The sequence below is a fragment of the Phalacrocorax aristotelis genome, chromosome 5 (assembly GCF_949628215.1).
Source record: "Phalacrocorax aristotelis chromosome 5, bGulAri2.1, whole genome shotgun sequence".
NCBI lineage: Eukaryota > Metazoa > Chordata > Aves > Suliformes > Phalacrocoracidae > Phalacrocorax > Phalacrocorax aristotelis.
Window position 1 is genome coordinate 32,686,523 of NC_134280.1, and position 13,875 is coordinate 32,700,397.

The following is a 13,875-nucleotide window of genomic DNA, read 5'->3' on the forward strand; positions in this document are numbered from 1 at the left end:
CCTGTTGCTGTGCATTGTGCCAATGATTTTGATCAAATGACATGTTTCAGGGCTTCAGCTTGTCAACTCTGAGGGTCAAGAAAGACTTCACCCCTTCATGCTTTTCCTTCTTTCTCCCCTTCCCCTTATGTGCTGGGCTGTGCGGTCTTGCTCTGGTGCTCGAGTCAGCTGAACGTGGAACTGATGTTTTTCCCAGGTCAGCTCAACAGGAACATTGAGGATGATGCTCATTTCCCTCTGCAGCACGGGGCAGGGACTGCGTGGCTTGTTTGCTTGCTTGTTTAAAAAGAAGTACAGCTTATCTCGTGTGCTAGTCCTTGAAAAGGGAAATAGGGTAGAGTATGAAAAGACATGGACTGTCATGCATTACCAAATTCTTGCAAGGCAGCTGTTAAAACTGTGTTATCTAAAAAAGTAAAAAACAACCCAAAAAGACTTGGTGTTAGGTCTGACTTTCCCTCTGACAGTTGTGCCTGTTTGTCACGTCCCTTCAAACACACGTGTGGAAAAAAGGTTAAGGTAAAGGCCTGGACTTCCCCTCTCACAGGGGTGTGGAAGAGCGGAGCCCCCTCAGCGGGCCCCAGGACCCCGGGGCTCCCGAGCGTGAAGCCGAGCCGATTCCCCAAGCCTGGAGCTGACTCGGGGCGAATCGTCCCCTGCCGGGCCGCCCCCGAAGCGGGGGGGGGGGGCACCGCGGCCTGCCCCGCAGGAGCCGCGCTGACGGGGTGCCGCCGCCCCCTCCCGCGGGGGCCTGGGGCGCTCGGGCTTCGGCTCCAGCCCGGTCCCGCCCGGGACGTGCGGCAGGTGCCCCCGGCTGCCACCCGAGCCGGGCCGGCCCCCCTCAGGGCGCGGGGTGGGTCCGGGCGGCGGGGCAGGCCCTCTCCAGCGGCGCCGACAGCCTCCGGGGCGGCCCTGCGCTCCGCTCCGCAGGCACCGGCCGCCGGCGGGAACAAAGGCGGCGGCAGGCGGCGGCACGGTCCGGCCCGTGTGAGGCAGCCCGCCTGCCCCTGCTTCCTGGGCCGGGCTGGGCTGGGCGAGGCGAGGCGGCCTCCGCGCCCCCGCCCCGCCCCGCCGGCGCGGAGCCGAGCCGAGCCGCCGCCGCAGTCGCAGCAGCGCCGGTCGCGGGGCGCGCTCGCCGCCCGTCGCAGGAGCTGCATGTGCGCGGGAGGAGCGGCGGAGGATGGCAGTGCTCAAGCTCGCCGACCAGGTGGGTGCCGTGCCGCGGGGCGGCGGGGTCTCCCTCAGCCCGCCCCGGCCCGGCTCCGCGTCGTGTGAGGCGGCCGAGCCGACGGGGGGAGGCCCTTCTGCTCGGCCGGGGGCTCAGCGGGGCCCGGAGCGGAGGCGGCCGCGGGGGCAGCGCCGTTGCGCGGGAGCGCCGCCGCCGTGACGTGCCGGTTCCCCGCCGTCCCCCGGCCGCTCGCCGTGAGGTGCCGGCAGCCCGCCGAGCCGCCGCCGATGCGTTTCTCTCCGCTTCCCGGCGGACATTGTCTCTGCCCGCGCAGGCGGCGTGTGCGGGCGGCCCGGGGCCGGGGCCGGCAGGGCGCAGCTCGGAGGGGCGGTGGCAGCAGCCCGGTGCCCGCCGCCGGCACCCGCCCGTCCCACGCAGCCCAGCCGGGCGTCCCGCCGTCCCCCGCCGGTCTTCGGTGAAGCCCTGACGCCTCCGGCCGGCGGGGTGGGATGGAAGTGGATGTTGGCTCATTTCGAAAGGCCTCTCGGCTCTGCTTGTCCTTCCTTGGGATTTTTCCCTCGTTTCGTTGCCGTGGTGTACGTGTGAATTATTTTTCCTGTCGCCTTTTCACTTAGGAAGTGCCTGTTCGGTTTAGCTGTTGCCGCTGTTCGCAGGCTAGTGGAAAAACCATAGCATTAAACGCTCAAATAGCCTTAAATTTAGCAACGGGCAGACAGCTGTAATCAGTATTAATGTATTTCTTATCGCTGGTATTTAAAAGCATTTAAAAATATTTAGTAAATTGATATTATGGTTCCCACACATACTCTACCAACTGTTACACACTTTGTGTGCTTTAATCTGCTATTTTTAATTTAACGTGGTCTGCCTGTGATCTGCAGTGTGGGTGTCCTGCAAGCCTCAGACCTTCCTGTTGGGTTCAGAAGGACTGTCTGAAGCCAGCCCCGCTCCAAGTAACCTGTACTTACAGATCACAAGTCTCGCTCGCTGCCTATTTATACTTTTCTAAGAAAATTTTCACATGCACAAAGCTGCTACATAGCATGTTGAAAGAGTTTTGAAAAGAAAAAAGGATAAAGCCGCTTCTAAAGCGAAAGCGGCACTGTGTGACCAAGTGCAGACTATAACATGTTTTTGTGTGTAACAGAAGGCAGTATTTATGGGTTGTCTCTTGACATGTCCCCTGAACATCCTCATCTTTAGATATGGTGCTTGTGACTGGCAAAGAAAATGTTTCACACCTTGAGGCTTTGCTACCCCCATGGTGCACAGACTGGGTCTCATAAATAAGGAGATTCAGGTAGGATCTGGATATTAAAAATCCAAACAGCAAACATTAATATTGAAAATGCATATGTTACAGGGGACTGAAATTGTACCATTTCAGTGCTTTTCACATGTTGAATGAAGCCTTTAGAGTTTTGAAACCTTTGGTGAAATCTTGCAGCAAGGATGTTGCTTCAGCAGGGAGCAGAACTTACAACAGATTTTAGTCAAGTGGATCACACCTTGAAGAAGTCTGTATTGCTATAAAAATCAATGACAGGCTGTTGTCTTAGCGTTCTCTCTTCTCTTCTGAGAACCTTCAAAGCTGAGGGATAAGGCTCCTTAGAGCTGCCATTATGGCCCTACAGTGTGCCTGCTTTGGGGATGCTCAAAATATTGGTGGATGCTCATGGTGGTTTCTGGTCAGGCTGTGGCCTGGAACACAATGTGATGGGCTGGTAGTTCTTCTTTGTGGGTATGTGTCTCCTGTCATTTACAAAGGGATATGTTGGTCTACCTGAACTTGTACTACTGGATCTCTTTTGATTTTCCTTCAGTTTCTTCACCAGATCTTTTTTCTTTCACTTCTGAGGGACTGGAGGAGGGGGAAGATATGTTCAAAGCTGGCTGCAGTGCTTCCTCTTAAACCAAGCGCAGAAGTTTACATGCGCCTGTTTCTGTGCATTGGGGGCCATTGCTGGCAGAGCCTTCCCACATGCAACCTGAGCAGTTGCAACCAAGGCACTGGGTCTGCGGAGCCTGCAGCAGCAGCTCTCTGCACATCAGGCCAAGCTGTACTTTTCATCTACATCAGGTTTGAAGAGAGCCGTCCCCATGCTGGCCCACCTTTAACTAAAAGAGGCACAACAGCAGCAGTCCCACATGCTTCTAGACAGACCCAGGAAAATAGAGGTGAAGCTGGGGCCAAGAATGGTGTGCTTGGGAAGATTTACATTCCTGTAACAACTCCTGTCTGTGCTCAGACTCGCTGAGGCTGCGTGAGCAGGCTCCTTCTGCTTTTCTTCCTGCTTTTGAGGATGGAGGCAACTGCAGCAGTGATAACTTGCATCGATTCAGGAAACTGTTTCCTTTTGCTTAAAGACCAGAGGCCACAGCAGCCTGTGTGCTTGCGGTCTCCTGCAATGAGAATTACAGTACGTAGGACACTGCATACCACGCGTACCTGCAGCGGTCAGCACCTGGGCTGCTGTGAGCGTAGGCTGCTATTTGTGCACTGAGTGTGAAGTTCAGGTTCAGATCTCAGCTGTAATGCTCAGGGGAGTTTGACTCTGAACCCAGAGCTCTCTCCTCTGCCTGTCACTGTGATTTCTGTAGCATGTGCTTTCCTCTGGATCCATGACTATCTTGACCAGTGAGGAGAGCTTCGTGTAGGAGACCAAAGAACCCCCATGCTGAGAGTTTAAACACGCATTTCTCTAAGTAACCTGTTTCCTCCTCCCCTCCATTCTTGGCTTCTCTCACCAACTGCATCTAACAGCACATAGAGAGATGAGACAAATCTCAGACAGATGAGAAATTAATCATGCTGTTTCTCATACAGGCTTTGAAGACAGACAGACTTCCATTATTGCTTCTTTTTTGATATAGCTGAAAGGTGCTACGGTATTGCTATGCTTAATGCTCCAAAGAAATTACTGGTACTTCTGGCTGCATTCACTCCTTAGGTAGGAGAGCTTGGTTTAAGAGTTTAGCATTAGTGTAGGTTACTTGAATTTGTTTCCAGTGATGGTAATTGCTAGCACATCGGTTGGGCCACAATTAAACCCTTAAATCATTTAGCCACAGGAAGTGTGTTCTACCATCGTTTGTGTGAATTTCTTCCAGGTCTTCCTTTTGTCAGTAACCCCCTGCTAGCCATTTTTGAGTGACTAAAGGTTAAGTGGAAAACAACCCAAGACAATTCATAAAATCTAAATTAAATGCCTAGGTTTGTAATCTTTGTCTGTAGTGGAATGTCTGTGCAGTTGTAAACGTTCTCGTGTTCTATTTCAGTTGTCATATACAAATATTGCAAAACTTACTCTAAATGTTAAAACTTTTATCCACTCTTTTTTTTTTTTTTTTACCATCTCTGCAGTGAATGCTGATTACAGCAAGAATGCAAATTGCTTTAAGGACTGGAAAAGAAAAAAAGCTTCAGTTCTAAGAGTTATTGCTGTGTTGTTCCTCACCTCACCTCATCCTCATATTGGTTGTACCTCTTCCATTTTGCTAAGTGTTAGTATTTTATATTATGTGATAAAAGCCAGTGCATTTAAGCTAGGGTTCAGGAGGAACATAAGACAAGTGCTTCAACAAGTGGGTGGCCAGAGGCTTTCAGGCGTGAGTTACACTGACACAGCTCGAGCCTGGCTTTGCATGTGTGATGGGGCGTGAAAACCCTCACTGTGCCCCTCGGGTGCTGGTCTGAGGAAACCTGCTTGCTGTAGCTCTTCATTCCTATCTGTATTTTGGGTTGCCATTCCCTCCTTCTCATCAGCCTCCTTTCCCCTTCACCAAAGCTCTCTAAGGGTGAAAGTATCAATTGGTTTTTGACTATTGTGGCTGCTTTTTGAGCAGTGGTCATTGCCCGGACCTACGTCTCTTCTATCCTCTGAGGAACCAGCAGATGCAGGGTGCCTCCCCTGCCCGCTGCCTGCAGTTCTTTGCATAGCTGATTCTTCATACTTGCATAGAGTAACTTGGTTTCTTGAGAACTGTTTGTGTAGTGCCTACAGTCCTGCAGGTTGCCTCTGTAGGTAACTCCATCCTCTTCTTCCTCTTTAAAGCCAACGAAGTCACTCTTTGTGTGGCTGTGTTTGATTTAGGATGCCAGCTCTCTGCCTGTGCAGACTGAGTTGCCTTCGCATGCCTCAGCACAAATGCGCCCATTGTGCTGTGTTGGAAATGTATCATTCTGTCATCAAAAGACACTGAGAACATTTTCTATAAATCAAAGATAAAATGGAAAGTCACCTAGAAGTGAAGCCTGCGTAGCTACTTTTAAGAGATGTAGTGCTTAGTGGTTTTGTGCCTGTACTACTGAATTCAGTGGGAAGCTTGCTGTGAATCTGAGACAGACATCCACAGCCTCTGTCTAGCCTTGAGCCAGTGCATCTGGGGGGTCAAAATTTACCATGACTTCAGTGTCACCAGCTCAGGCCCTGTATGTACAAAACAACAGACTTATTTTTTGGCTACCCTTACAAGCATGCATATGCATGCATAAGGGTAATGAAGCCCAGATAAATGGTTAGTGTGCACACTTTAGGCTGCTGTTAACTGCAAAACCTCATCCTGTCTCCTGGTATTTTGCCTGTTGTCCTTGATTGCTGAGAGTAATGCGGTGTGACTAGAACTGAAAGGACCATTTCTCTCTCTCCCTTTCCCAAATGTTTTCCTGTGTTTGACAGTTCTCTGCTGACCATCAGGATCCTTTTTATTATGGTCACAGAGAGACAGCATTAAACAGATGTTGAAATAATTTTGAACAGATGTCAAAGATCATAAAAATTGGCTGGGCAAAGGCTGGACTTGCATCTGAATACACTTAAAACCAAAATGAATGCAACAGTAACAAATAATCTCTTAACAAAGCCAACTAAATTTCCAAATGGTGGTGTGTCTTTAACTTATTTCAGAATCATTCAATTGACAAGACTGTCCTTCTGTGTATCTTTCTCTCTGGCAAGTAAAAGCATCTGAGAAGATGTCCCTGAATCTGCTGTACAAAATAGGTGTAATGAACCTGTACCCTGTGGCCACAGCCAGCCCACAGGTTAAATGTGCATGGCACGAGGTCCCACGATTCCTCCCGTCCTCATATTATTGCTAGATAATACTAAGGTGTATATTAATTTGTAGGCTGCCAAGTGTTTTTGAAAGGGCCTTGCAGCAAGGAATAGCTAATCCATTTTAGTAAAAAATACTCAGGTAGCCACAAAACAAAGTTAACTGTGGAGAAGGAAGGAGGAGAAATTTACCCACAGTAGTGTTTCTCTCTTGTTTCTTGTGAAATGAAGCTGTGGTTGGACCAAAATAATGCCACAGTGGCAGCCACTGGCTTTCTAGAGCTGTGATGTTCCTAGGCATGCCATACATGCTGTGAGATGTGGCTCTGTGCGTTTAAAAAGAAAAAAAAATGGATAAAAATGGGATGTACCAGAATTCCTGCCCTTGTTCGGACCTGTGGGAACGATGGTCGCTGCGGTCTGGTATTGGTGGCACCCGAGCTCTGACACATAGTATCATAGCATCATTTTCTTGGAAAAAACCTTGAAGATCATTGAGTCCAACCGTAAACTTAACACTGCCAAGTCCACCAGTAAACCGTGTCCACACATGTCTCTCAAATGCCTCCAGAGATGGTTCTGTTTGGCAGAGGGGTGGTGGTGGGGAAGCCTTTTGTTGCCAAAGAGAGCGAGGTACAGGCTTGAAAAGGAAGCTGCTTGCTTTTTTCGGTAGTGGCTTCTTTAGCAAGTATCACTTTCTGATAGCTTTGTAGCTTGTTTCGAGGTAAGCAAGCACTTTAATCAGGAGAATTTCTGGAGCGGTGTAGTGTGCTTGAGTTTATCATAAATATTTCTTCAGCAGAGAAATCCTTCAGAAGTTTGCTGTTTGGTAATACTGTAAGGGTTTTGCAGTGGTTGCACCTAGATGCCTGGGCTGTTTTGAGGGGGTGTGTGCCTGTCACCTTAGGATGTTAGTTTACTTGAATTGCAGGTGGCACCCAGCAAAACTCACCCTCCTGTGTGCGCTTGAGGTGTGGTATTTTATCCCTGCATGACAAGTGCCTCGTGACCTCTTCCTGCTCCTCTCTTAAATGAAGATGTGGTTGTCATGACTACATTTAGAAGAGAAATAAATGTTCCTTCCGGCTTGGGCACTTGTGTAACGACTTGGTTTGGGCAAGGTGTTTTTATCTGGATCCTTGCTTGAGGGTAGGCGGTTGATTTCTGTGACCTTGGAATAAAAGCACCCAAGCTGGGGCTAGCTGTTTGCTAAACACGGTGGCTGCTCATGCTGCAGCTCTCCTGGGCATGGTCATGTTTTTAAGCCCGTGCCGCTCCACCGCCAGCACCACGGCAGTGCTGTCCGTCACACGCCAGTCTCAGGGGCAAATCCCTGAAGGCCAGCAAAGAAAACTTTTAAGGATTGTTTCTAGAGGTCTGGGTGTAGCTGAATCCTGCTTGTTCGCTGCCGGAGAGGCAGTGGCGCTGGGATATGGTGCTGACGAGAAGGGTTTCCCTGTGCTGGCCCTGTGCTCTGCGGTGTGTTCACCCGGAGGAACCAGGCCAAGCGCCCTCTCCTCTTCCTAAAACTGTTCCCCCGATCAGCATATCTCTGACTCTTTGCTTGAGAAATGAGCAGCTTAGTCTTTAGGAGCTATTGTTTCAGGCTGTCTGCAGGCTTGGGCAATATTTTTTACAAAATAATTAATGGTTCAGCATATTATCTTTTTAGGCTTCTTTTTAATCTCTGCTGTCTAAAGTTGTTTGGGTTATTTTTTTCTTTCAGTGATACTAATACAGGTTCTAGTGTCACCAGATGCCTACAGGAGCCAGATATTTTAGGTGTAAGCCTATTAGGCAAATATTTCAAAGTATATTCTGACAACATTGACCATTTATTCTGTTTTCTATTCCTGCTTTTCTGCTTGGATGCCCTGCTTCACATATTGCTGCCTGTATGCGTTGTAGAACATAGAAGTGAGCTAAACTTGCTGGCAGAATACCTCTGTGTTTTAACAATTTAGTATGAACACTTACTAACTGAAGACTGTTGCATTTTCAGCTATTTCCATTTTTAGATTAACAAATTTTTTCCAGAAGTACATACCTGACATTTGTTACTTTTTTTTGTTAGCTGGAAAGCTTGGGCTGGAAAGTTCCCGCTGCTGCTGTTCGTGGCTTCAGCTTTATTTTAACTGCTGTGCTAGAAACATGTAGCAGCATGCTGTTGGTGCCCTTCAGCCTGGTGATGGGTGGGAATCAAAGCATTTCAAAATTACATTTAAAGGGGGGAAATTATTTTGCAGTTTTATCTTAGGGTTTGAGGTCACTATTGAAGTTTGCAAGGAGTTGGTCAACAAATTACAGCATTTAGTTGTGGTTGGGTAATTGTGACATTCTGAAAAACTATCTGCTTTTTGATGACAGACATTTGCATGTGTTTTGCTTTTGGGCGAAGAAAAAGTCTTTCCTGGCTGCAGATGTACAACCAAAAATGGAGGCTCTTTAATATGTTTCTGCCATGTACTGCTGAACCTCGTAGCCTAACGTAGGCTTGCCTGCTTGATATTCGTACTTCATGTTACGAGCTGGTTTTATGTATGGACATGCATTTTTGTGCTGGAATTATTTGTAATGGCTTGCTTTCTTATTTTAAAAAGAGTACTTGGGGAGAATGCTCTTGCAAACCCCTGCTTCCTCCTCGCAGCTGCATCCTACTGCATCTTCATGAGGAAGTAAGCAAAAGCATAATGGTTGACTTCCGCCCATGGTCTTAACAGATGTACTTGAGAACACCTATCTACTGAGCTAAGGCTTTAGCTTTTTTGCGTAAAGGAGTTGATTTCTCATGAAAAACCCTTGTACTATCGAGTTACGTATGTGTAGGATTGCTCCAAGGGCCACATGTTGATATCCTTAATGACACAGAAAGTCTGCAAATAGTTGATAGTGATGAATAACTTGCTGTTTAAGCATTACCATTTCTATTCTGGCATATTTTGTGATCTCATTATATCACCTCTTTTTTCCCCATCTTGCAGCCTTTGTAATTTTACAGACTTCTTGCTTCATCAAACGTCTTTGTCCATGCAAAAGATTTTAGCAAAATAGTTGTTCGGACCTACTGAGTTGCATATCTCTAACTGATGTCTCTATAAATGAAGTACTACCAGCAGTAGAGAGCATGTACTTGAAGAAATTTAACAGTAAAAGTGTAAAAATCAAGTATTGCTATCTGCAATGTATAAACGGAAGAGAAGACGGTGATCGACTGTACCGTTAGATGCACAAGCTTTCACATTCTAAATATGATCAAATCATTTCTGGGAAAGGAAACTAGTGTGAACATTAATAAGATTTTTGTATGCATTTCCTCATTAATAATGTAGGCAGTGCCATTCAGATGGCAAATATAACCCATTTTATCATAGCGTCATTTTAACGTGATAGGCTCCTTGCCCTTTCCAAGGTGAAATGGCCGCAGATTGCCTTCTGAAATCTCATCCTCGGATGAAGTTTTCCTTTCAGCTGCATTGATTCTAGACCAGCTTTGCAGGAATATGGGGAAGCTGCTTTGTATTTATAGTAACACGCTGGTAGCAGCACCTGCTTTCTGTGTTTCTATGTATAAAGTTCATTTTTTCTATACTTAAATAGACGAAGGTAGACAACGTGTCCTTTTCACTAGTGTTTTCCTTCTTGCCTCGCTAGGTGTTTGGTTTTTTTTTTAATAAAGGTTATTTCTTTTGTCTGCTGTGCACTCTGGCAGCACAGCAAAGCCGTGCCTATGCTTTTGGGCCTTGCAGGCAGTAGGAGGCTGGGTCCACAAGCCACCAAGTTGGGCTGGTGTTTCTGCCTGAGACAGCCCTCTTGCCATATGAGCTGGTGCCAGCAGGGAGCCTGGGATTTCAAAGCAAGAAGCCTGCAGTATTATCTAGTAAAACACTGATTTGCTCAATGTGTTCTTTAGTTGTTTAACATGCCAAGGGTAAAAAATGAGAGAACAAAGGCCTGATATACCCCATATTGTCTTTGTGCTTCCAGCTGCTTTAATGTGCTTGCCAATGCGACATGCAGCATTTATCTCCAATTTAAAATCAAGAGAGGGACTTATTTAGTCATTGACTCCAGGAACATTTCCAAAGTGCTCTACCAACCAAGTAAATGCAGTGTGCCAGATCCTGCAACCATTGCCTCTATTTGAGAGGAGCATGCTTAGGTGAGTGATCCTGCTCAGTATGAATAAAGCCTAGTATGAGGAAATTTCTTTCTTTTAATGTAAACAAGCCCTAATCCTTTAGGTATATGTGTAATCCTGCTCCTCTACTGGGAGATGTGACCCTGCTTTTGGTGGGGTTTTCGGCAGATGGAGCCCATGGCTTGGATACCTTTGGCTGGAGGCAAATGTGAGATTTTAAGAAGCTGCCAAGGTAGCTTTAGAGGTGGGAGGGAGGGAGGAGGAATGGGAAGAGCTGCCCTGCAGAGCCAAGCCGGAGACCACAAGGGATGCTAGGAGGAGGCAGAGGAGAAGGCAGCAACCAATGAGTAGGCAGGGGCGCAGCGCTTCTGCCTCATGGCATTGTCAGGAGGAGGTGGTTGTTACCCCAGTTTGCAGTGGGAGAACTGGGATGCAGAGGAACTCTGTAGCCAAGGTCAGGCTTAGAAGGGAGCAGGTGACAGAGCAAGAGCTGAATCCTGATTTACCTCTTTGAGTGGCTGATTCACAGCAGTGCTCTCCCTCCCTGCAAGTTGTTTTAACACTGTTTACTGTGTGGGCTGATGCCAATCTTATGATGTTGCAAGATGAGAAATGAATGGTGGCATGCAGTTTCATAGCACTGTGTTAAATTCAATGAACATATAGTTTATTTAGATATTTGTTCTATAAAGTGTAAAATCAGCAATGGTGCTGCTTAAGAGAAAGTGCTCTGTTAGGAAATGGTTTCCAGGTCACCTGGTAGGTAAAGGTTTATTCTGGCTGATTGCAGTCATTGCCTGTCTTTGGTCACTAATCCTGTGTCATAGGCTTAGCATTGTATTCTAGCAGTACAAATGGTAAAAGTGAGATCAGCCTATTGTGTATCAATGCCAGTTGTTTAGACTGAATGTCCTAATAATCGTGGACTGTGTGACTCTTGGCTGTAGAGCACGCACATGGAGCTGGATGGGTTCAGAGAAATGGAGGTAGCCGCTCAAATATGCCCTTTGAGTATGTTCACACAAGGTCCCTTTCATGTCAGGTTGAAACTGAGCAGTCTCCTCACTAAGTTCTGTTTATTATATATAACTATTTATAGACATGTGATCTAGTTTCTAATTAGAAGAGGGTGCTCCTTTTAGAAGCATTTCCGTGAAGACTGGTGAATTTGTGCATCACCCCTGCTATCCAGAGGAGTGTTATTTCTTCTCTGCAAATGGAGCTGAACAGATTTGTCCTCCTCCACAGAGAAGGTTAAGACTAGCTCACATGGCCCTGTAGCCTGTATCTCCAGGTAGCTCAGAGAGTAAACTATCTGGACCGGAGCCTCTGAGGATGCACCCACTGTTGGTGGGGAGATTGCCCAGCCCAGGAGCCCCTGCATGCCCTGGCTTTGCACGTACAGTTACCTGGGGTAGCTGGTTACGGCGAGCCTTGCTGTTAGCCAGTTCCTATGGACATAGGCAGAGCTTTCACATTAATCAGGGACTGCATTTAGGATCTCCTGGTTCCTATTCCTGGGTAGAGTTTGCATATCTCTAATGGTTTTTTATGAGTGCTTCGTGCCCTCCAAGGCAGGTATGTGATTTACCAGAGAGCTGCCTGGAAAAGGAGACACAAGTGATGGCAAACCGTGGAGCAGGCACGTGACCTTCAGCACTTCTTATTCCTCAGGGCTGGCTGAAGACAGCCCGAGACAACTGTCTGAAAACCCCCGTGTGACTCCTTATAGCTGGCTCAGTGCAGACACATGGTCTCCAGCACTTTAAAAGAGGTCTTTCAAGACCTGCAGACTTTCAGACAGCTGTCTGGAGAATTTTTCAGTTGCCTCTGTTGTAGGGACAAAAATTAAAAGGAGGTGGACAAGCAGGTGTAATTCAGTGCCTTAAGCTTTGCTCCTTTACATTCTGCCTCCAAAAAGCTCTAGCATGGAGCAAGATTTCACCTAGTGCCTGTTTACAGCTCTCTGTCTGGTACCCAGCAAAAAGGGAAGGCTCTGACCCACAGAAATAAATAAAAAAATCTCTTCACGTGTTATCTGGCCATGTGAGATTACTGAATTGTTCAGAGTCTGCTGGATTGAGTTGCACTGCTGCTTGCTGGGATATGGGAGCATCAGAAATAAGTGCTGTGTAAGTAACTGCTTCAGCTGTGTGGATGCAATCCCAGGAATAACGTTGCATTTGAGAAAGTGTGATTGTTTCATTCCTGACACTGCTTCTGTGGGTATGTTTTGCTTTAAAGAAGTAGGCTTGGAGAGAAAACAGTCCAGATTTTTGTGTATTTTTAACAAAGTGTTCAGTGACTATGTTAATTAAACCTTGAATACATGCAGTAATAATTCTAAGCCATGGTAGATGTTTCGCCAATAAGGTAGTTCTCTCTACAGAGTGATAAACAGTTTGCTCAGCCAGAGGAGAGCTTGGTTACTTGTGCCTTACCGCATACATTCGTGCATGTGGCATTCCCTGTAGAGTTGTGCTGATCTCTGGTGTTCGTAGCATGACAAGTGGAATCCACATGAAAGCCATCTCTCTGCAGTCGTCTGCTTTAAATGAGTTTAAGAATCAGTCAGACCTAGTTTATGCTGCCCATGACCCCTTTTTTTGAAAAAAAAAAAATGTGGTTGAAGAAAGGGGTCGTATTACCAACAAGACTGTAGACAGTAGTTCAAACCACCTGCAGAAATATAAATAGAAGGGGCTTTGCTTGGTTGGGGGCATGGGTGAGGCTGCAGGAGCAAGGTTTTGTTCCCCAGTGAACTCCTGGGACCCAATGCTCTCCCTACCTGCATGGCAGAGCCAGCCTTGGGACGCTGTTTCTGGTTTCTCACTGTACTGCCAGGCAGGCCATTGTGCTGCAGGAGGGACCGCCATGGGTTGCTTAAAGCAGGCGTAGCTTTATTGGCAGTGACTGCCCGGGACCTTGCTGCTGGGAAGGGAGCACGACTGTGCAAAGCATTTGCTTCCCCATCCTTGGGATTAGGGATCCAACCTGTGGGCTTCTTTCTTTCACAGTGGGGATCTGCTTTGTTATGCTGCCAGCCCTTTCCCTAAGCAGAGGCTAACCTCGGATTTAAAGATCCCAGAAGGGACAAAGGAGTTCAAGTGTCTTTTTGATCTTTGTTGCTACCCCGAGGCGAAGTTAGATCATTTGCTGTGAGCTGATCTCAGTTGTGCTTGGAAATTTACTGAAACAGCTACTCCAGAATAATTATTCTGAATAGATAGTTTGGTGTGGGCGCTCAGCCTTGAATAAGAACGTCTTTTGCTAGTCTGTCTTAATGTGCTGCAGAAGTAGAATAACTGCCGACTAATTATTCGAGGACAGTTCATTTGGAAGTGCCTGAGTGCAGAAAAGCCCCACTACAAAGAATAAAGACACCCCCCATCCCACCCCATTCAAAAGAGGAGGTTCTTCCCAAGGTATTAAAATAGTTCTGTTCATTCATAGCTGTATAGAAAAGAGCATACCAGTAGTAAGTTTTATGG

General features: G+C 47.2%; 1 protein-coding gene across 6 annotated transcripts in view; it reads left to right on the plus strand.

Moving 5' to 3' along the window:
• Positions 1 to 999: 999 nt before the first annotated feature.
• Positions 1,000 to 13,875, plus strand: part of ANKRD44 (ankyrin repeat domain 44) — a 147,017-nt gene continuing 134,141 nt past the window's right edge. For 5 of the 6 annotated variants that reach the window (XM_075093885.1, XM_075093886.1, XM_075093882.1 and 2 more), the window contains exon 1: positions 1,083 to 1,207. In XM_075093885.1, the coding sequence (XP_074949986.1) occupies positions 1,181 to 1,207 (27 nt within the window). In that variant the 5' untranslated portion in view covers positions 1,083 to 1,180. Of the gene's footprint in view, positions 1,208 to 13,875 lie in introns of all 6 variants that reach the window. The other variant, XM_075093887.1, reaches the window with a different exon arrangement.